This window comes from Synchiropus splendidus, chromosome 18, assembly GCF_027744825.2.
Source record: "Synchiropus splendidus isolate RoL2022-P1 chromosome 18, RoL_Sspl_1.0, whole genome shotgun sequence".
In the NCBI taxonomy this organism is placed as follows: Eukaryota; Metazoa; Chordata; class Actinopteri; order Syngnathiformes; family Callionymidae; genus Synchiropus; species Synchiropus splendidus.
The window spans coordinates 9356637-9372172 of NC_071351.1; the positions used below are offsets into that span (position 1 = coordinate 9356637).

Genomic DNA, 15536 nt, shown 5'->3' on the forward strand with positions numbered 1-15536 from the left:
GTCGCGTCATGGCTGTGGCCGATGTCGCCCCCTGGCGGTCAGCAGCAGAACCTCCCTAGCAGCAGCAGGGTCGAGTCACTTCGCCGTTCTCCCTCACTGTGGAGGGATGTGACCCCGGAACAGGACGCCCTCCTACGAAAACACACCATTCAAACACTGCTCGCAAGAAAGAAAACCTGGACCAGGAGGGGTAAGCTTCGCCATTCCAGCTTCATATCGCATGTTTGACTCCAGACGGTCTCATTTCTGGGGACTAGCGGCACCTGGTTGGTGTTTTCAGCCGCAACTTCATTCAGGCTTTTGTCTCGGCAGGCTAGCGAGCTAGCTAGCTGGTTAGCATTTGCCGCCTTGCTGTGGCTATAGTCGGGTTTCTTGTGAAAATATTGAACGCACGAAAACGCCATGTTAGTTATACTGACGTGTTTCAAGCAAACACAGCGATGTTTATTCAGCGAACGCCGAAGGGGCTCGTTCATATTAGCTGGAGCGCTGGCGGAGTTGAGACTGTCTAGTCCAGGCACATACAATGTTTTTATGTCTCTCGAAGTCAGTCTCTTGACTTTGTTCGGTGATGCAAACGTCATAAAGCCATTGCGATCCATGTGGATACTATATTGTTGTTACTTATCATTTTAGTCAATCAGTAGTCTTTATGTAGAAGCGATTGCAGTGAATATTTCATAACACAATTCAAAACATTGCATTAGCTTGTCAATAAAAGGCGTTTAAAATGTTGATAAATGGCACAACATTTGTTCGTGTATTTAAGCTAAAGGTAGACCTTTATTAAAGTATGCTGCTGTATATAATCTTTTTTTTACAGGTCGATAGGATAGCAAAATCAATCAAATAATCCAATCCGAACGGTACAAAAATACAAAGGATTTTAATTCAGGATTCAGTCGATACATTTTAACAGGGCGTACATTAGTGTTTCTTCATTACAATTTCTAATGATATAAAGAAATTAATGATAACATAAGGCTGTGTAAGAAATGGCTTTTAAACCTGAATTTAATCAGTGTTTTGTTGTCACAACTACACCACCCTGTCTGATGTCTTTATAAATAGCATCTTTTTACCTGTGCTGTGCAACTTGAACCCTTTTGATATAACTAAAATGTTAATTCTCGTTTTCAGCAGCAGCTACTAAGGGTCTTTAATTTCGGTTTGCTTCACCAAATCTTATCGCACATCTCTAACTATTCCTACTATATATCATGTCAATTGTGGCGGCTCTGTCGCAGAAAAACGGGCAATGAGAACATGACCAATGGCTTCAAGAGAGGCATTCTGCAGATCCAGACTAGTAATTCACCGTGCCCCTCTTTCTGTGTATGTTATTCACATTAGCTGGTTTTGGAGTAAGATTAAGACCCCCTGGTGTGTCTCTCTCGCTGCTCGCCACCAGAGCAGGTGCTGTTCCGCAGCTACTAAGCCCCTCCAGGCCCCAGCAGGACCCCATCAGCTGCCCGTGAGCCGAGTTCATAACTAAGTGCTGGATCATCACTGCCTCTTGCTCTGCGTTTGGCACATGCACTTGTGAAGCTGTCAGCATAAACCAGGCCAAGTCGTTTCCTGTCTTGGCCTGACACTGGAATCGTGAACCCTGTCCAAATGGCCAAGACCACCAAATGAAGCTCCTTTTTTGAATTGATTACGCGCAGACGCCCTTCCTTTCTAGTCTCATCTCACTGAAATATGAATATTATGCATTACACTTGGCACAGATTCCAAATGCACAAATCATGTAGATGGTTTTCAAATCAGAATTTCATGCCATGTCTTGACGTTGGTGCTTTTGAAATCTTGCAGCCACACCCTTGGGGGACCGGCTTAGGGCAGCAGCTTCTGTTTCAAATCCTTCGAGAGCTCCCACGGTGGGAGTGAAGATGGAGTGAGATCATAGACCGTTTTTAATTATGTGGCGTTGTCTGTAAGAATTCTGCCTGTGATATAAGGCATCACTGCGTAAATTTGCCTTAAAGATGTTTGGGAATGTTCTTCTTTTTAGTGGCCTTTTGCTATAACTGACTGTACATCGGTGCAACATGCATTTCAGCATTCATTTTGTTATTCATGCCCGAGAAGAAAACAGTCTTTTGTATGAACTGGTGTTCTGCCCAGTGCCACTTTCTTAACTTAGCTTTAATAGCCACCTTCCCTGAAGCAGGCGAGTGCTGCACCCAGAGACCCAGTTCTGAACCAGATCTGTACAGTGGAGTATGATTGTTGGTGTTCATGCCTCACATGGTGACAACAAGACATGACCTACTTATCAATCATGTTTTCACAATCCACTTCATCACCATTGTCTGCCAATACTGTAGCCATTGTTATGAGCAGTGTACTTGTCAAGAGAGGGGGTCACACAAAACTAGCGACAACATGTGAAGTCGGTTCAACCGGGAGTCTCTTATGGCCACCAGCTTGTGATGAGTCAGAACCTGAAAGAGTGCTGACTCGACTTTGTGGTATTTAGTTTGTTGTGTCTGGTGTTATCACTTATGCAGATGATCAGGTCCTTTTGAAGAGTCTTCACCAACTGCATTAGATGCAGTGGCAGTGCCAAGGTGTGGCAAAAACCTTATTTATCTGTGAGAGACTCAGAGTAGAGCTTTGCTGAGCATGTCTGCTGAGATGCCTCACAAAGCTGGTAAACATTGCTGTGCCTGCTTCCTGTCCAGCTGATCCATATCAAATGTCTCATTTCTTTCTTGGCATCTTGCACATTAATCCTTCACACGTATCCTCTTTTATAAATATAACAAATCCACTGAAATGACTTGATAAGTGTGACGCATCCAGAATGGTGCAAGTGACACTTCAGCTGCTCGCAGGAATTGGGCTGAGTTGTTGGCAGCTCGCAGGAGAGTCACTCCAGACTGGATTAATATTTCTCGCACCTCAGATGTCGCTGCAGCTTGAGGTGTTTGTCTTTTTTTTTTGTGCCACCGGGGTTATAGTTTGACTCACTGTTCAAGGGCAGAGTGGTGGATTGCTCATCTTGATGTGAAATGTTCTGTCAATATTTTTGCGAAGCCAATGTTCCCCTGTATTTCAACGCACCCTGTTGTGTTTGCCCCTCAGAGAGCTGATCCAATTCACATGGTGTAAATGTTACATTTTTACAAGGACAGTTGCTGAAAATACAGGGCTTTAACTTTAGGTTTAGATTTACACCATTGCAGTCCAAGATCTGTCTTTCACTGTTGCTGCAGTGCTGCGTCAAAATCTGGCAAGAGTTCCGAGATGCAGAAAATGTTCATATTCTCATGCCTTTTTTATGAAAACTGCTGAAAGTAAATTATTAAAACCTTTAGAAATTTCAGTGCTTAATGTTTTAATGAGGCATTTCACATCTCTATGCATGGTAGAGTAGGTGGCTCAGATAGAGGTGTTGACGCACATCTACCCTGCTGTCCCTAGGGACTCGCAGCTCAACATCACAACTCAAACATGTAAAGACGAACGGAGGGGGTGGGCCGTCATGTTTGGCCCACATCAGCATTAAGGAGAAGAAAGCCTTTGGTTACGTCTGGAATATTAGCCGCCCCTGTCTGAGAGTGGCAGAGCATCTCTCATGGGATTAGAATAGATCCAGCCCACCTCCAAGAATCCAACATCAGACGCACACAAAGAAGTCTGACAGCCCCTTTTCTCTGGCCCACATTTAATTTGACATCCTTCGTGAAAAGCTTTTGCAGAATACTGCCTAAATACAGTCTATGCTATTCATAGCTCTTCAATACACTTGTCTAAATGGCTATTAATAGATTTGAGGTTTGGCTTTTTTTCCTTCGATGGTTGTACTTTTCAGCCTGAAACAGTTGTAAAGCCACCGTCTCACTCATGAGCCTGTATGTTATGCTAATTGTGAGTTGGAAAATCAGTGTTTCAATGCTGAAAAGATGAAGAGGTAGTTTCAACTAGCACGTCTGTAGATGGAAAGGAAGCGAGCAGCCTCCATTATTATTCTGAGTTGATTCCTCTTCCTGCAGCGATCTTTCTTTGAGGTTCACGCCGCGCGATCATCTTTTGTTCTTATAGCTCATGTCAGTGCAAAAGTGAAATCTCTCTCTGGTTGGAGTAAAACCATTTCAGAACATCAGTGGTGCCTGGCAGAGAAGCTGGTAAATATGGTCAATTTTCTAACTTCAAAAACCAAACATCAGAAGAACAAAATATCTCTGCCATGAAAGCACTTCGCTTATTTATTCAAGTTAATATGGGATGTTTTTTCTTGGTCCTTTTGGGTAGCAGCCACACCATTTTATATAGCCTCAGTTTACAAATTAAAGAATAATGCTGTGTATATTTTTTTCCAGCATTCCTGATACTGAATTTATTTATGTCATGTCTGCCTGGTTCTTTGTGGCCGTTCGTCAGTCTTGGTTATGTAAAGTAACCTGGAGATATGATCAAACGCGTCACTGTTGCTCATTTGAAGAAAGCCACCTCCCCCATATCCACCACCAGAAAACCCTTTTATCACAACCCCCGTCTGAAATACATCTAAACATGCCACCTGAGGTCCCCAATGGTGTGCTGTGTCACTGCACTGCTGCCAATTGGAATTTACGAACAATTGAACCATCTTAACATTTGACATTCATTGTAAGCTTTTCCCATTGGGTGGGTCTTAACTAAATCTGCTTTATATCTGGTATTGAAATTCACTCTATTGTGGTGTGTACATGTATGATGACGTACATTTACATAATGGCATTAATATGCTGCTCCCTGATAAAACTGATCTGTTTGCTCCGTGTGAGGATGACACCTGAACATGCCCACTTAAGTGTACGCTTTTAAAATAACATTCCACCGAGATGTGATACATGTAACTCTCTGTTTATGGGATCTTGACTTGTTATCATCTAAGGAACAACATCTCGCAAAGATGACAGTTTTCACTGGCTTGGGTGCTCAACCTTTTTCGTTTTTAGAGCCGTAAAAACACCAGAAAAACACAGACTACACATAAATTAGCATGTGAAATATGCTTTGTTGTAACAATACTGATGGGTTCAGTTTACATTGCACCCTCTTCCTGTACATGTGATATTAATATATTTATTCAATTTTATCAAGAGGGAACATGGTCAGAACAACTATATGCAGTGTTAAATGGCATGTTAATGGTAAAAAAAAATATTAAATATTATGTGAAATAGAGTGGGGTTTATGACAACCTCCAGTATTTTTATTTTATTTGTACTGCAATTTTTTGTTGTTTGTATTTTGTTAGCAAAAAGGTAAATAAATGCAGCTTTTTCAGACTGGCTGATTCCTGCAGCGCTCTCCAACCTTGCCATCCGTCCGGTTCCCCCTAAAGCTTTTCGAAAGAGGGGATGGAGGGCCAGCTTCTCCATTAAATATAACCCCACATCAAACAGCCTGTCAACATGCATTAGTGGCCTTTTGTCGAGATAAGAGGCCAAAATAAATTGCCAGAACTATCACAGTCACTATGGCCCCTGTGGGCTCTCTATATAGAACACGGAGTGCAAACAGAGTCCTGTGTTTAATACTGTCCATTTCCTGGCTCGGTTTTTCATCTTGTGATTGACTAAGGTGTTTGAGGATCCGATGAGAACTTTGCCAGTCTGTTTTTCTAGACGCCGTTTCAGCAGTAAGAGCAGAAATGGGTCATTTGCAAGACGGAGAATATGAGGGGGCTGAGATCTGTGAAAAGTGACATGCAATATTAATGGCTGTCATTCTGACAGTGTGGTCCACAGAGGTGTGGTTCTTCACATTTCATACTCACCGTTCAGAGGCTGAACTTCACCAAATGTTCATTGTGTTACCTGTAGATGCTGAGCAGCAATTAACCCTGGTGTTACGTGGTGTGTTGGTGTGTGCAGAGCCACTGGAGCAGAGGGGATGAACCGCGAGGAGGCCCCGGGGAAGTCTCCTGAAGACATGTACATCCAACAGAAAGTGCGGGTCCTTCTCATGCTCAAGAAAATGGGATCAAATGTATGTGCACCACTTTTTGTCCACCTTCATTTTCATATCTCTTATCTTTCGTCAAGCTTTAAGATATGTTCGCTTTGTCTTATTCTGAAAACTCAGTCGTACCGTGAAGTAATGCTTGCTTTTTTGTGGAAAGTTCCAATGTGACCTGTTTTATTCATTCACAGCTAACGCCAAGTGAAGAGGCTTTTCTCCGAAATTACGCCGGTGTGGTCCACAGTCAGATGAGCCAACTACCACAGCACAACATAGACCAAGGTAACTGGCTCAACATCATATTGATATTAACATTTACACTCCACACTGATGCTATGACGCCGAGATTACTGTATGAATGCAGTGACTAGAAATATGTATATATAAAAAATATGTTGACGTACACTTTATATTTACAAAGAATAATTTCGAGGTAACACATTTTATTGGTGTAAAAATTATAAACTCTTTTTAAGTGGTATTATAAAAATATATCTTCTTAAATATACTACATTCAGCAAAATTGCTTACGATAATGTTAAACGATCCACAATGTTGTGCACTGCTCAACATAGTCTGGACTATTACCTCAAGAAATGCCCATCCACTCACACAGGATTTTTATTCCAGTCAGTGCAGACAGCTGTCTCATCACATAGGAAGCTGGTGAGCAAGTGTGTGCGGGTGCTAATGCTCACAGCCACTTTACTCAAGTGCCACTGAGCACACATTTGTTTTCCCATTTGTTCGCCACGGTGGTCTCGCTGGTGAATTCATGTTTTACACCAGAAGAGGGCGGCATTGACTCGTTCTTGCTATGGGTTCGATTTTAACCAGGAGGTGGTGCTGTGTCCCACAACCCTTGTTATATTTGGACCGCATGCGTGCATGCATTGGTATTCGAAAGTAAAACCAATCTGCAGTATTTCATTGTCTTTCATATGCTACTAATAGCACTAATAGGTTCCCTGATAAAAAAAAAAAACAACCTTCATCCTTTAACATCAGTATTTCTGTCTCCACAGACTCTGCATCACAGATTCTGTAGATTTGAATCTTAGTGTGTTCTCCATAGTCACAGATCATGACAGCAGATGAGAAACAAGAAAAAAAAAACTGTAAGATCAGATTTGCCTTTTTTGCTTCTGATGCATTCACCAGTGCTGAGTGTCCTGGTTCTGTTTCTGCAAGTCCTCTTCAGAGGATTCCAAGCTTCTGTGCGCTGTGTCAGTGCAGTGGGGATGATGCTCATAAATTATTTAAGAGCCTGACTGATGAAAGGTGTGCCGGCTTTGCATTATACATCACAAAATTAGACATATTTAGTGTCATTTGGCAGCCTGCCACCAGCCCAGCTCCCGATAAATAATGTGAGGGCTGCGCTTATCCCAAGCTGTGCGACCAGGCCACGTGTGTATATTCAGTCCTGAACCAAAGGGCAGTTGTTTTTTAGCACCAGCACATCCGGGATACGTTATACAGTGCGTGGAGAGATAAATGAAGTCTCACGGAATAAGAGACGGCTATTTTATGCGCCGGAATTCTGACCTCCGTGTGGGTGTAGAGATCATCCCGGGCGTCTCTCCCTCTTTTGTTGTGAAAATAGACAGTTTGTCTCATTTTAATGCAGCGCTAGTATCTTCTGTCTGGCTCACACGCACGCAGTGAGTCACTATCACTTTCCACAAATGTTTGTTTTCTGCTTCTGCTCCTGTATTGTTACTTTGCTGTCTGCTTTAGTTCCACCTTCAAATCTCTCCACCAGGCAGCAACACGGAGGATTTTCTCTCTACTTTCTCCTGTGAAGGATAAGCTGTGGGAAATGTATTCCAGCTGCGAGAGTTGACATGAGTTTGAGTGTTGCTCGCATTCATACCATCTATTGCTTTTTTGTTTTGTTCTTCTCATAGATATATCATAACGTTCCAGTAGACTGCAACAGGAAATTGGAGCTCAGTTGGCCTCTCATGCTGCAGTTATCTAACACATAGCAGCCATTTTATATTCCTTAAGCTGAAAGGCAGTGGCCAGTGAGATAACTGATGAATGTTTTAGTCCTGTGTAGTGCCATTTAATTCATATCCCTGTCGGCCTCAGTATATGTTTTCATTTGTATTTTGTTTTTGGGAGAAAGTGTATTCATTATTGTGTAATCGGGGAGTGCTTTATTTACTTTTGACCAAATCAGGTGCACCTTTTTCCAACATCAAATAGTCGCAGTGATTCAGTGGCAGCCATAGTTTGTCATCCAAAATACAACCACTCCAGAATAAAAGACAGCACAAGAGGATGTGCTTGTAACTATGTCAACATGAATCCACACATGTCCGTCCCGACAGTGAGGGAACAGCTGACTGGCAAGTCCTCAAAAGGTATCTGTTATGAAGCCTCAGTTTGTGTGCAAGGGTTGTAGTTTGGCCTGTTTGCTGTCTTTTTATCAGCAACATTGAAAATATTTGCGTCAAGATGCAGGCATTAGCATTTTCTGAAGGAGTTATGGTCCCCCGTGAACCACAGCTTGAGGGAAACAAATCAGCAGCAGACACTTTCCTGTATTGATCAAGGTGAGGCTGCTTTAAATCTCACTCTGCGCCACTGTTTTTAATCCCTTTTAACAGATTTTCCTTTCATTGTTTTCACCAGGCAGAGGTGTAAATAATAGTCACAAAAATAGTCCAGTGGCAAGGAGCTTATGACATTAGCATATCAGTCATTATTAATGAGCGTATTAGCATACATGCTAATGTGGGATTAGGTTTTGCCCTTCTAATCGGGTCAGTGGAAGAATTCTTTGGAGCTGTCTTTGCCTGCTCTCTTCGGACGGTGATCATCTTCTGTGCTCACTGAGGAGTGTGGGCGAGCAGCACAGTGGGTTCAATGCTGTAATACTTTCCCTGTTTTAAATGGAATATGAGCTCATTAAGTGGGATTGGGGATTTTGCCTTTGTTTGAGCGACGCTCTTATTTCAGGGCACGACTGTCAAGTGAACAAAGAAACCGAGGCACAGACTTGTCTTGGATGTGACTTATTAATCATAATGGAATCCTCTTGAAACTCTTCATGTAGTGTGACATCACGTTCCCCAAACAAAACCAGCCGCCTCTGCGCGTCTCATGTTGGAGAACGCCGGCTCCTCCCAGATCAAGGATGTCTGAGAAACTTGACAATAGAGACGAGGCGTTGCCATAGCAGCGTGCGTTGTCCAAAGAAAACTCTGGTCCCCGTGGAGCTCGGCGTGTTGTGACACGTTGCAGCAATAGATTAGAGCAGGTGTCAGTGCAGGGCAGCGTGGTAATTACACCAGTGTGATTGTTTCTCTGTCAGCCCCTTCCTCACGGCCTTCACACGTCCACTTGCCGAGTCTCTCCCCCTCTAATTGGAGTTGGGAAATGTTGTGGGCATGACTCTTCACTGTGCTGTCTCAGCACATACACGCTACACAGCACACCCCTGATAAGTTTTGTCAGAGGAAAAGGATGCTGTTGCCAGTTGTTTTGTTTTATGTAATCGGCCCTGCACCCCCCTCTCGCACACACACACACGCACACCCTCCTGATCTTGTGCTGACTTAGCAGCAGATCAGTGCTTCATAACCAGAGGAGCCACTGATCCGCATGACACCGAGCAGCTTTGAAACAAACGCCGCCGCACACGACAGCCTGCTCTCCAGTGATGTGATCAGATTTTTATCTGTCGCTAAGCAACAGTCTGACGTTTCCATCCCGTGTGCCAGATCTGCTGCCTACTAGTGTGTATTGTTGAGTGTGAGTCAGGGTGGGGTCTGAACATGACTCTCCTCTACCGATTTAGACCTGCCAGACTCCTGACCCTCCCCTGGTCCCATCTCTGTATTTCAAGCACATTCCTGCTGGACATCCAGCTCATGTTGCACCGTTTCTCACTTGTCCTTCAGCTGAACTGCGCATCTCACACACACACACACACACACACACACACACACACACACACAACGCTTCACGCATCCCAAACACAATTCTTCAGTGAGATAAACAAGTGCTGTGGCTCCCTGGGCTGCTAGCTGTCAACAGCATAACGATTCAGCTGACAAGTAATCCAGTTTTCCTTGTGCTTACATAACGTCCTGGTTCCAGGGCAGTGTAAGACAAGTGATGTGCAAAAAGTGAATACGAGGGAATGGTGGATGGAACTTTATCAGAACGGCTGCTGAACCTTGTGCTACCATTACGTTTGTCCCAAACAAGAGGACCTGAGCAATGAAGACTAGAACAGGTCAATCTTCAAGGCTGAAACTATATATATATATATTTATATCTCTAGATTGATTTCTGGGCTCAGCAATGGAAAGTGGAGCAGAACCCAGCACAGAGTGGAGATTATCTAACGGGAAGGGTCTGTCTTCAGTGCAGAACACACAAGGAAGCTGGCACTCTCTCTGGCCTACTTTCAGATCTCCACAATAATTAAATCCTGCATGCACTAGGGGCTTTTTTTAGTAGACGTTCCCAGCGTGCAGTTTTCCTCGCGCCTTGGTGGAAGTGTGGAACTTGGTGTTGATGATGGAAGATGGTTCTACTTCCTGCCGACTGCAGATGGTATCTCTACACTTGGGATGCTCCAATCGATCGGTCACAGATCATGATCGGCCGATTTCAGGGTGGTGGGTTAATGCAGATCACTACTTGTCATTGCCGATCCGATCGCGTGATGTTCATCTCGTGACCGCTCTTTCTGACTCGCTGCTCACTAAGCAGCAGCATGTCTGCTGTAGAACGTCTTTCGGTCTGACATGTAAAGTTTACATCCTGCAGCACATGCACAGGAAAATTCTGTGCAGGGAAGAGCGTCAAAATACAATACTCGTTTTAAAGCTCAGGCACTTGACGGAGCACGAAGAGTTTTCCGGGCTCATGAAAGAGAAACTGCTGGTTCCTCTGCAGCCGGCTGTTAATGCAGCTGTTCGCGCAGCTCCTGCTTAGCAACACCTGCCGTTCCAAGCGTGACATTCGGAATGATAATGTACTTGCCCAAGAAATGATTATTAATTTCCCCAAGCCAGTGACCAGTTCATCACCTGCCAATGGAATCTCACTCCTTCCTGTATTTGCTTCTCTTGTGGCTCAGGTGCAGAGGACGTGGTCATGGCCTTCTCACGGTCAGAGACGGAAGACCGGCGACAGTGACCCCGGAGCACCCATCCCACGACGACCCACTCCACACCGTCTCAAGCAGCACCAGGTCCGCTACTGCCCAAAACTCACAAGCACAAACGCTGTCGAGCCCAGGTGTCAACGGAGGAACAACCAGCAGGTCACCACCTGGTCTAAATCAAACAAGCAGACCTGAGTCGCGCTCCAGTGGGTCGCTGTGGGATGACCAATCCATATCAAAGCTGTCGGTGAAAACACCCACGAGTCGAGTGAATGAAAATCAACTGTAGTTTCTTTTTAATTTGGGAGTTTGGGGAGGGAGGGCGGGGTTGTTTTGTATTCTTTAGGCAGTGTTACATGTTGAATCAGCTGCTGACTGGTCCAGCAGCAGTCGTGGATTTTAATCACCGTCATGTTGGCTGAGTTTTACGTGCAAGTTGTGTTCTGTCATTCGAGAGGCCTCTTTTATAAACATATCCTTGCTTCTGAACTTTCACAGGGAACCTTAGAGAACCGTGTGTAGAACACAGGTCACGACGTCGTATCACACTGCTTCTGCTTCAAGACAGTGAAAAAGTTTTTCTGTATCAGGGACTGAACTGGCAAGTCGATCTTACTGTTAGCACCGTCCGGGGTAGCTTCAAATATTTTTGGGAATCTTCATGCACCAAAGTCCCATTTTTTTGAACATCAGATTTTTTTCTTTCCCTTGAAAGTTGTTGTAAATTTGCACTTGTGAGTTTTTATAAAGGAGGCCTCTTGTTTCATCTGCTGCTTCGTGTTCTAACCTCGCCCCATCGCTGGTCTGTTTTTTGTCGGAACCGTTCGGAACACTACATTGAGGACGTGCACAATCACATTTTTGTTTGAAAAAAAGGAAAATGATCAAAAGAATGGTGCCAAGTGGATCTGTGTTTTTTTTTTTTTAACTGTGGGGTAATATTTCCACATTGAATTGATGAAATTGAAGTTATTTATTGTTTACTAAACCCCTAGAGATGCTAGCAAGGTATGAGTGACGGAAATAAGACTAAACTAAATCAGTGTGGTGGTGTTTCTCCGGCTCTGTGAACCATCAGGATAATAGAACTTCCTCAACTTCATGTATCTCAAGCATTATTACTTTTTCAGTCAAAATATTTAAGGTAGTTTTGCATTATGGTGTTCATCTAATATTTTTTTGTATGTGACAGAAAAAAAGAAATATTTTTGTTGCATCTGAATGTTTCCAAACATCACCACGCCACAAATCCTGCGACAAAGAAAAGTCTTGTTTATTTGAGAACATTATTTGTCTATGCATTTTTTTCAATATTTTTCTTAATGTTTTTGTTTAATATTGTGTGTTTGAGGAAGTGCTCGGATGTGAGTGTGTGAGATCATCATTTTTACTCAGCATGTTGTTGTTGAGTGGGGAAAAAGAGATTTTTCGTATTTTTACTGTGATGACCTGATTTGTTTTTTTTTATTTAGAGTTTCTGTGGGGGTTTGAATTTGTATTTTATTTTCCTCTCAGTGATGGTTGGTTTTGTTTTGTATGGCTGCAGTTCATGACTTCACCTACAGCTTCCAAACATTTACCAACTGAAATATGAAATAAATTTTAAACAGTGGCATGTTTTGGAGTTTTTTTTTTCTCTCATCATTTGACAACCTCATAGCTGTGCCATAAGAGTAATGCGTTACTGCAAGACTTATATTTCAAAAGATTTCCAGCGGAATTGAAATATGACCCATTTGGAAATTAAAAAACAATGTTTTTCTAAGTGGTCCATAATTTGTTATTAAAATAAAAGTGAAATATTGTATACTTTTAATTCAGGTAGAATAATGTGGGGTTTTTTACTGTAAATGTCCACTCAATTTACATAACAATTTAAGGTTCAAATAAGTTTACAATTTACCATAGCCTACAATATTGATATATTTTAAATACATTTTTTTTTATCTTATATTCATTGTCAAATCACTATTTATCAAAGAAAATTACATGTAAAAACATTGTTTTTATTATCTTTACAGACATTTATAAAGCAGAAGGTCAAAATATAAAAAAAAAAATACAGTATGAGGTGACTTAAAGTGTAGCCACAAGGTCATATTTGACCCATTTTATCAATTAGTTTAATGCATTTTATTCTTTCAATAAGAGCTGCAATTTGGAAATTGAACTTCCCACTAAATAGTGATTCTGATGCTCAAACGCTGGGTGTTAAATGAAATATTCACTTCTTCAGTGGTCGTAATGTTTCGCTTCATCAGGTCTTCATGGCTGCTGTTGCACAGATGTTAAATCTAGGACTGATCACTTACAGTGAGATTAAGTTTCTGAGTTTTTCCTGCACTAATGGCGAGCATCTGCACTGCTCCCATGTCATCCTTCAGTGAAGCACCAACATCCAGCGCTTTAGCAGATTCCAGCTGTGGGGATAACAGCAGCTGCTGGCTAATTCATCCAAACCTCTTCAGAGGAGGCGAGCAGAAGCCTTCCAGAGTGTGTGGGCATGAGGTGCTTGCCATCTCACTCACTTTTTAGCATGAAAATAATGGTGTGACACAAGTCTCCTCACTTCCTGCACATGTGACAGGTCGGATCATAGTCCAATAACTGCCACCAGCACTATCACATTATGTTATGCAACTCCTCAAACTGGCTGAGCTCACTCACTGTGGAGGCTGTGAGGGGATGTGATTCATACGTCCACGTTGGTATCGTGTGACACCGAGCTCCGCACCCGTCCGGACCTCACATGGCAGCAACCAATGGGGATGAAGGACTGAAGAGGCTCCCCAAAACCAGGCGCAGGAATTAGTCAGAGCTGGAGTTAAATATGTGACTGCGCTCTTGTTTAAATAACTGGCACCAATGTGTATTTAAGGGGAAACGTCTGAGGCATCAAACCAAAAAATATCCACTCTCAGATTTCAGTCGACGGATGAACGTGAGCAGCCTCGCCTTTCATCTTCAAAGAGATGTGGAGGGGCGAGGGTGGAAGTGCACTGCTGCAGGAGCCGTTTCCCTGCTGGGACGAACACGCTCTTCAGCCCAGTTCATCACTGAACGATCGGTTTCTTTAATTCTACCTCTGATCTACTTCAAAGTCCTTCAATGAGTCTGTATATTTATGAGGCCAAATTCGACTGACGCCATCACAGTCTGACCTCAAACCGCCAATAAGTGTCGCATTGTTTTAGATTGCTTCAAAATAATGAACATTTTATGATGGAAATGGCAACAAAGATCCAGTCAAACTGACTTGAGATTCCTGCTTCGCCTCATTCTTTCACGGCTCAGTGGTTTTAACATCTTCATCTTCATGAATTTAATCTCCCACCGATTCAAACAGGAAATACGCACCTGTCCACCTCCAGGATTCCCACTCGGCTCCCTTGAGGCCTCGCATGAGCCAAACCCACTGAGATCTCATCTGTGCCTTTCACATCCATGTCAAGTCAAGCAGCAGATTTCAGGTAACAGATGCCATTTCACTCCACATTCGATTATTAATGTGTGTTTAGAAATAATGTGTGTGTATTTGGGCTTAAATGAGTGTATAAGTGGGAATTGTTACTAACTGTGCTGTATATTTAAACCACATTTTTAAATATCACTTCAACCAAGTGAGCTCCTCATCCATGGACCGCGAAGGTCTAAAACGTGGTCCAATCCAGCAGATGGGTGAAAACTCAACATCCAGTCGTGATAGGAAGCTGTCTGTCCGTCCAATAGCATCCTGACCTGTCAGTGGCTGTTGCTGATCGCTTCATATCTGCCTCCTATAATGGTCCGTCATGCCAGCAATGTGCAGTGAAATACTCGGTGTAACCCACTGTTGCTGCGGAGCAGGTTTATTAATACTTGGAGTGTTCAGAAAAGATTCAGCTGCAGCAGCTACACCAGTCCCAACAGTGAGTCCAGGGACGTTGCATTGTAGTCATAGTCTAAACTCTCAGACGACTGTTCTGTCGTGTTTATCACTATTTCATTCAAACATAAATCACAAAGGCAATATCTTTTTTATCTTTGCCTTTATCTGGCCAAACACCTCTATTAGCCGGTGAGTTATAGTCTCTCATTTTGGGGGAAAGTAGCAGCATCTAGCAGCAGTTCATTGTTTTCAGTGGGCTCATGAGGAACTGCAACTGCTGTGGAGGAGACAGCAGAATTCAATTGTAGTTAGTATTAGATTTATTGCTTGTAAACAGCAATATTTATGGCTTATCTAACATTTTTTTAATTTCTCTTTGCTTATAGTTTTGATATGAACTGATGGTATGGAGCTTTCAACTAAAAGCTGAAAGTAACTACTTAAAGACAACAGTTTTAAAGTTGCAGTTGCAGTATATATGAACAATTGGGGAGGGAATTTGCTTTTTCACGAGAATATATTGAAAGTAAAGATTAAAAGTAATTTTCTATTATTTTATATTCGGTTTCTTTCAAATAT

At 42.7% G+C, this 15536-nt stretch overlaps 1 protein-coding gene across 1 annotated transcript; it reads left to right on the plus strand.

The window, feature by feature from the left end:
- The first annotated feature begins 28 nt into the window (after window positions 1-28).
- ctnnbip1 (catenin, beta interacting protein 1) lies at window positions 29-12695 on the plus strand. Its single transcript, XM_053848481.1, has 4 exons — window positions 29-190; window positions 5871-5985; window positions 6150-6240; window positions 11063-12695. The coding sequence occupies exons 2-4, from the start codon at window positions 5890-5892 to the stop codon at window positions 11119-11121; spliced, it is 246 nt and encodes an 81-aa protein (XP_053704456.1). The 5' UTR covers window positions 29-190; window positions 5871-5889; the 3' UTR covers window positions 11122-12695.
- Window positions 12696-15536: the final 2841 nt, after the last annotated feature.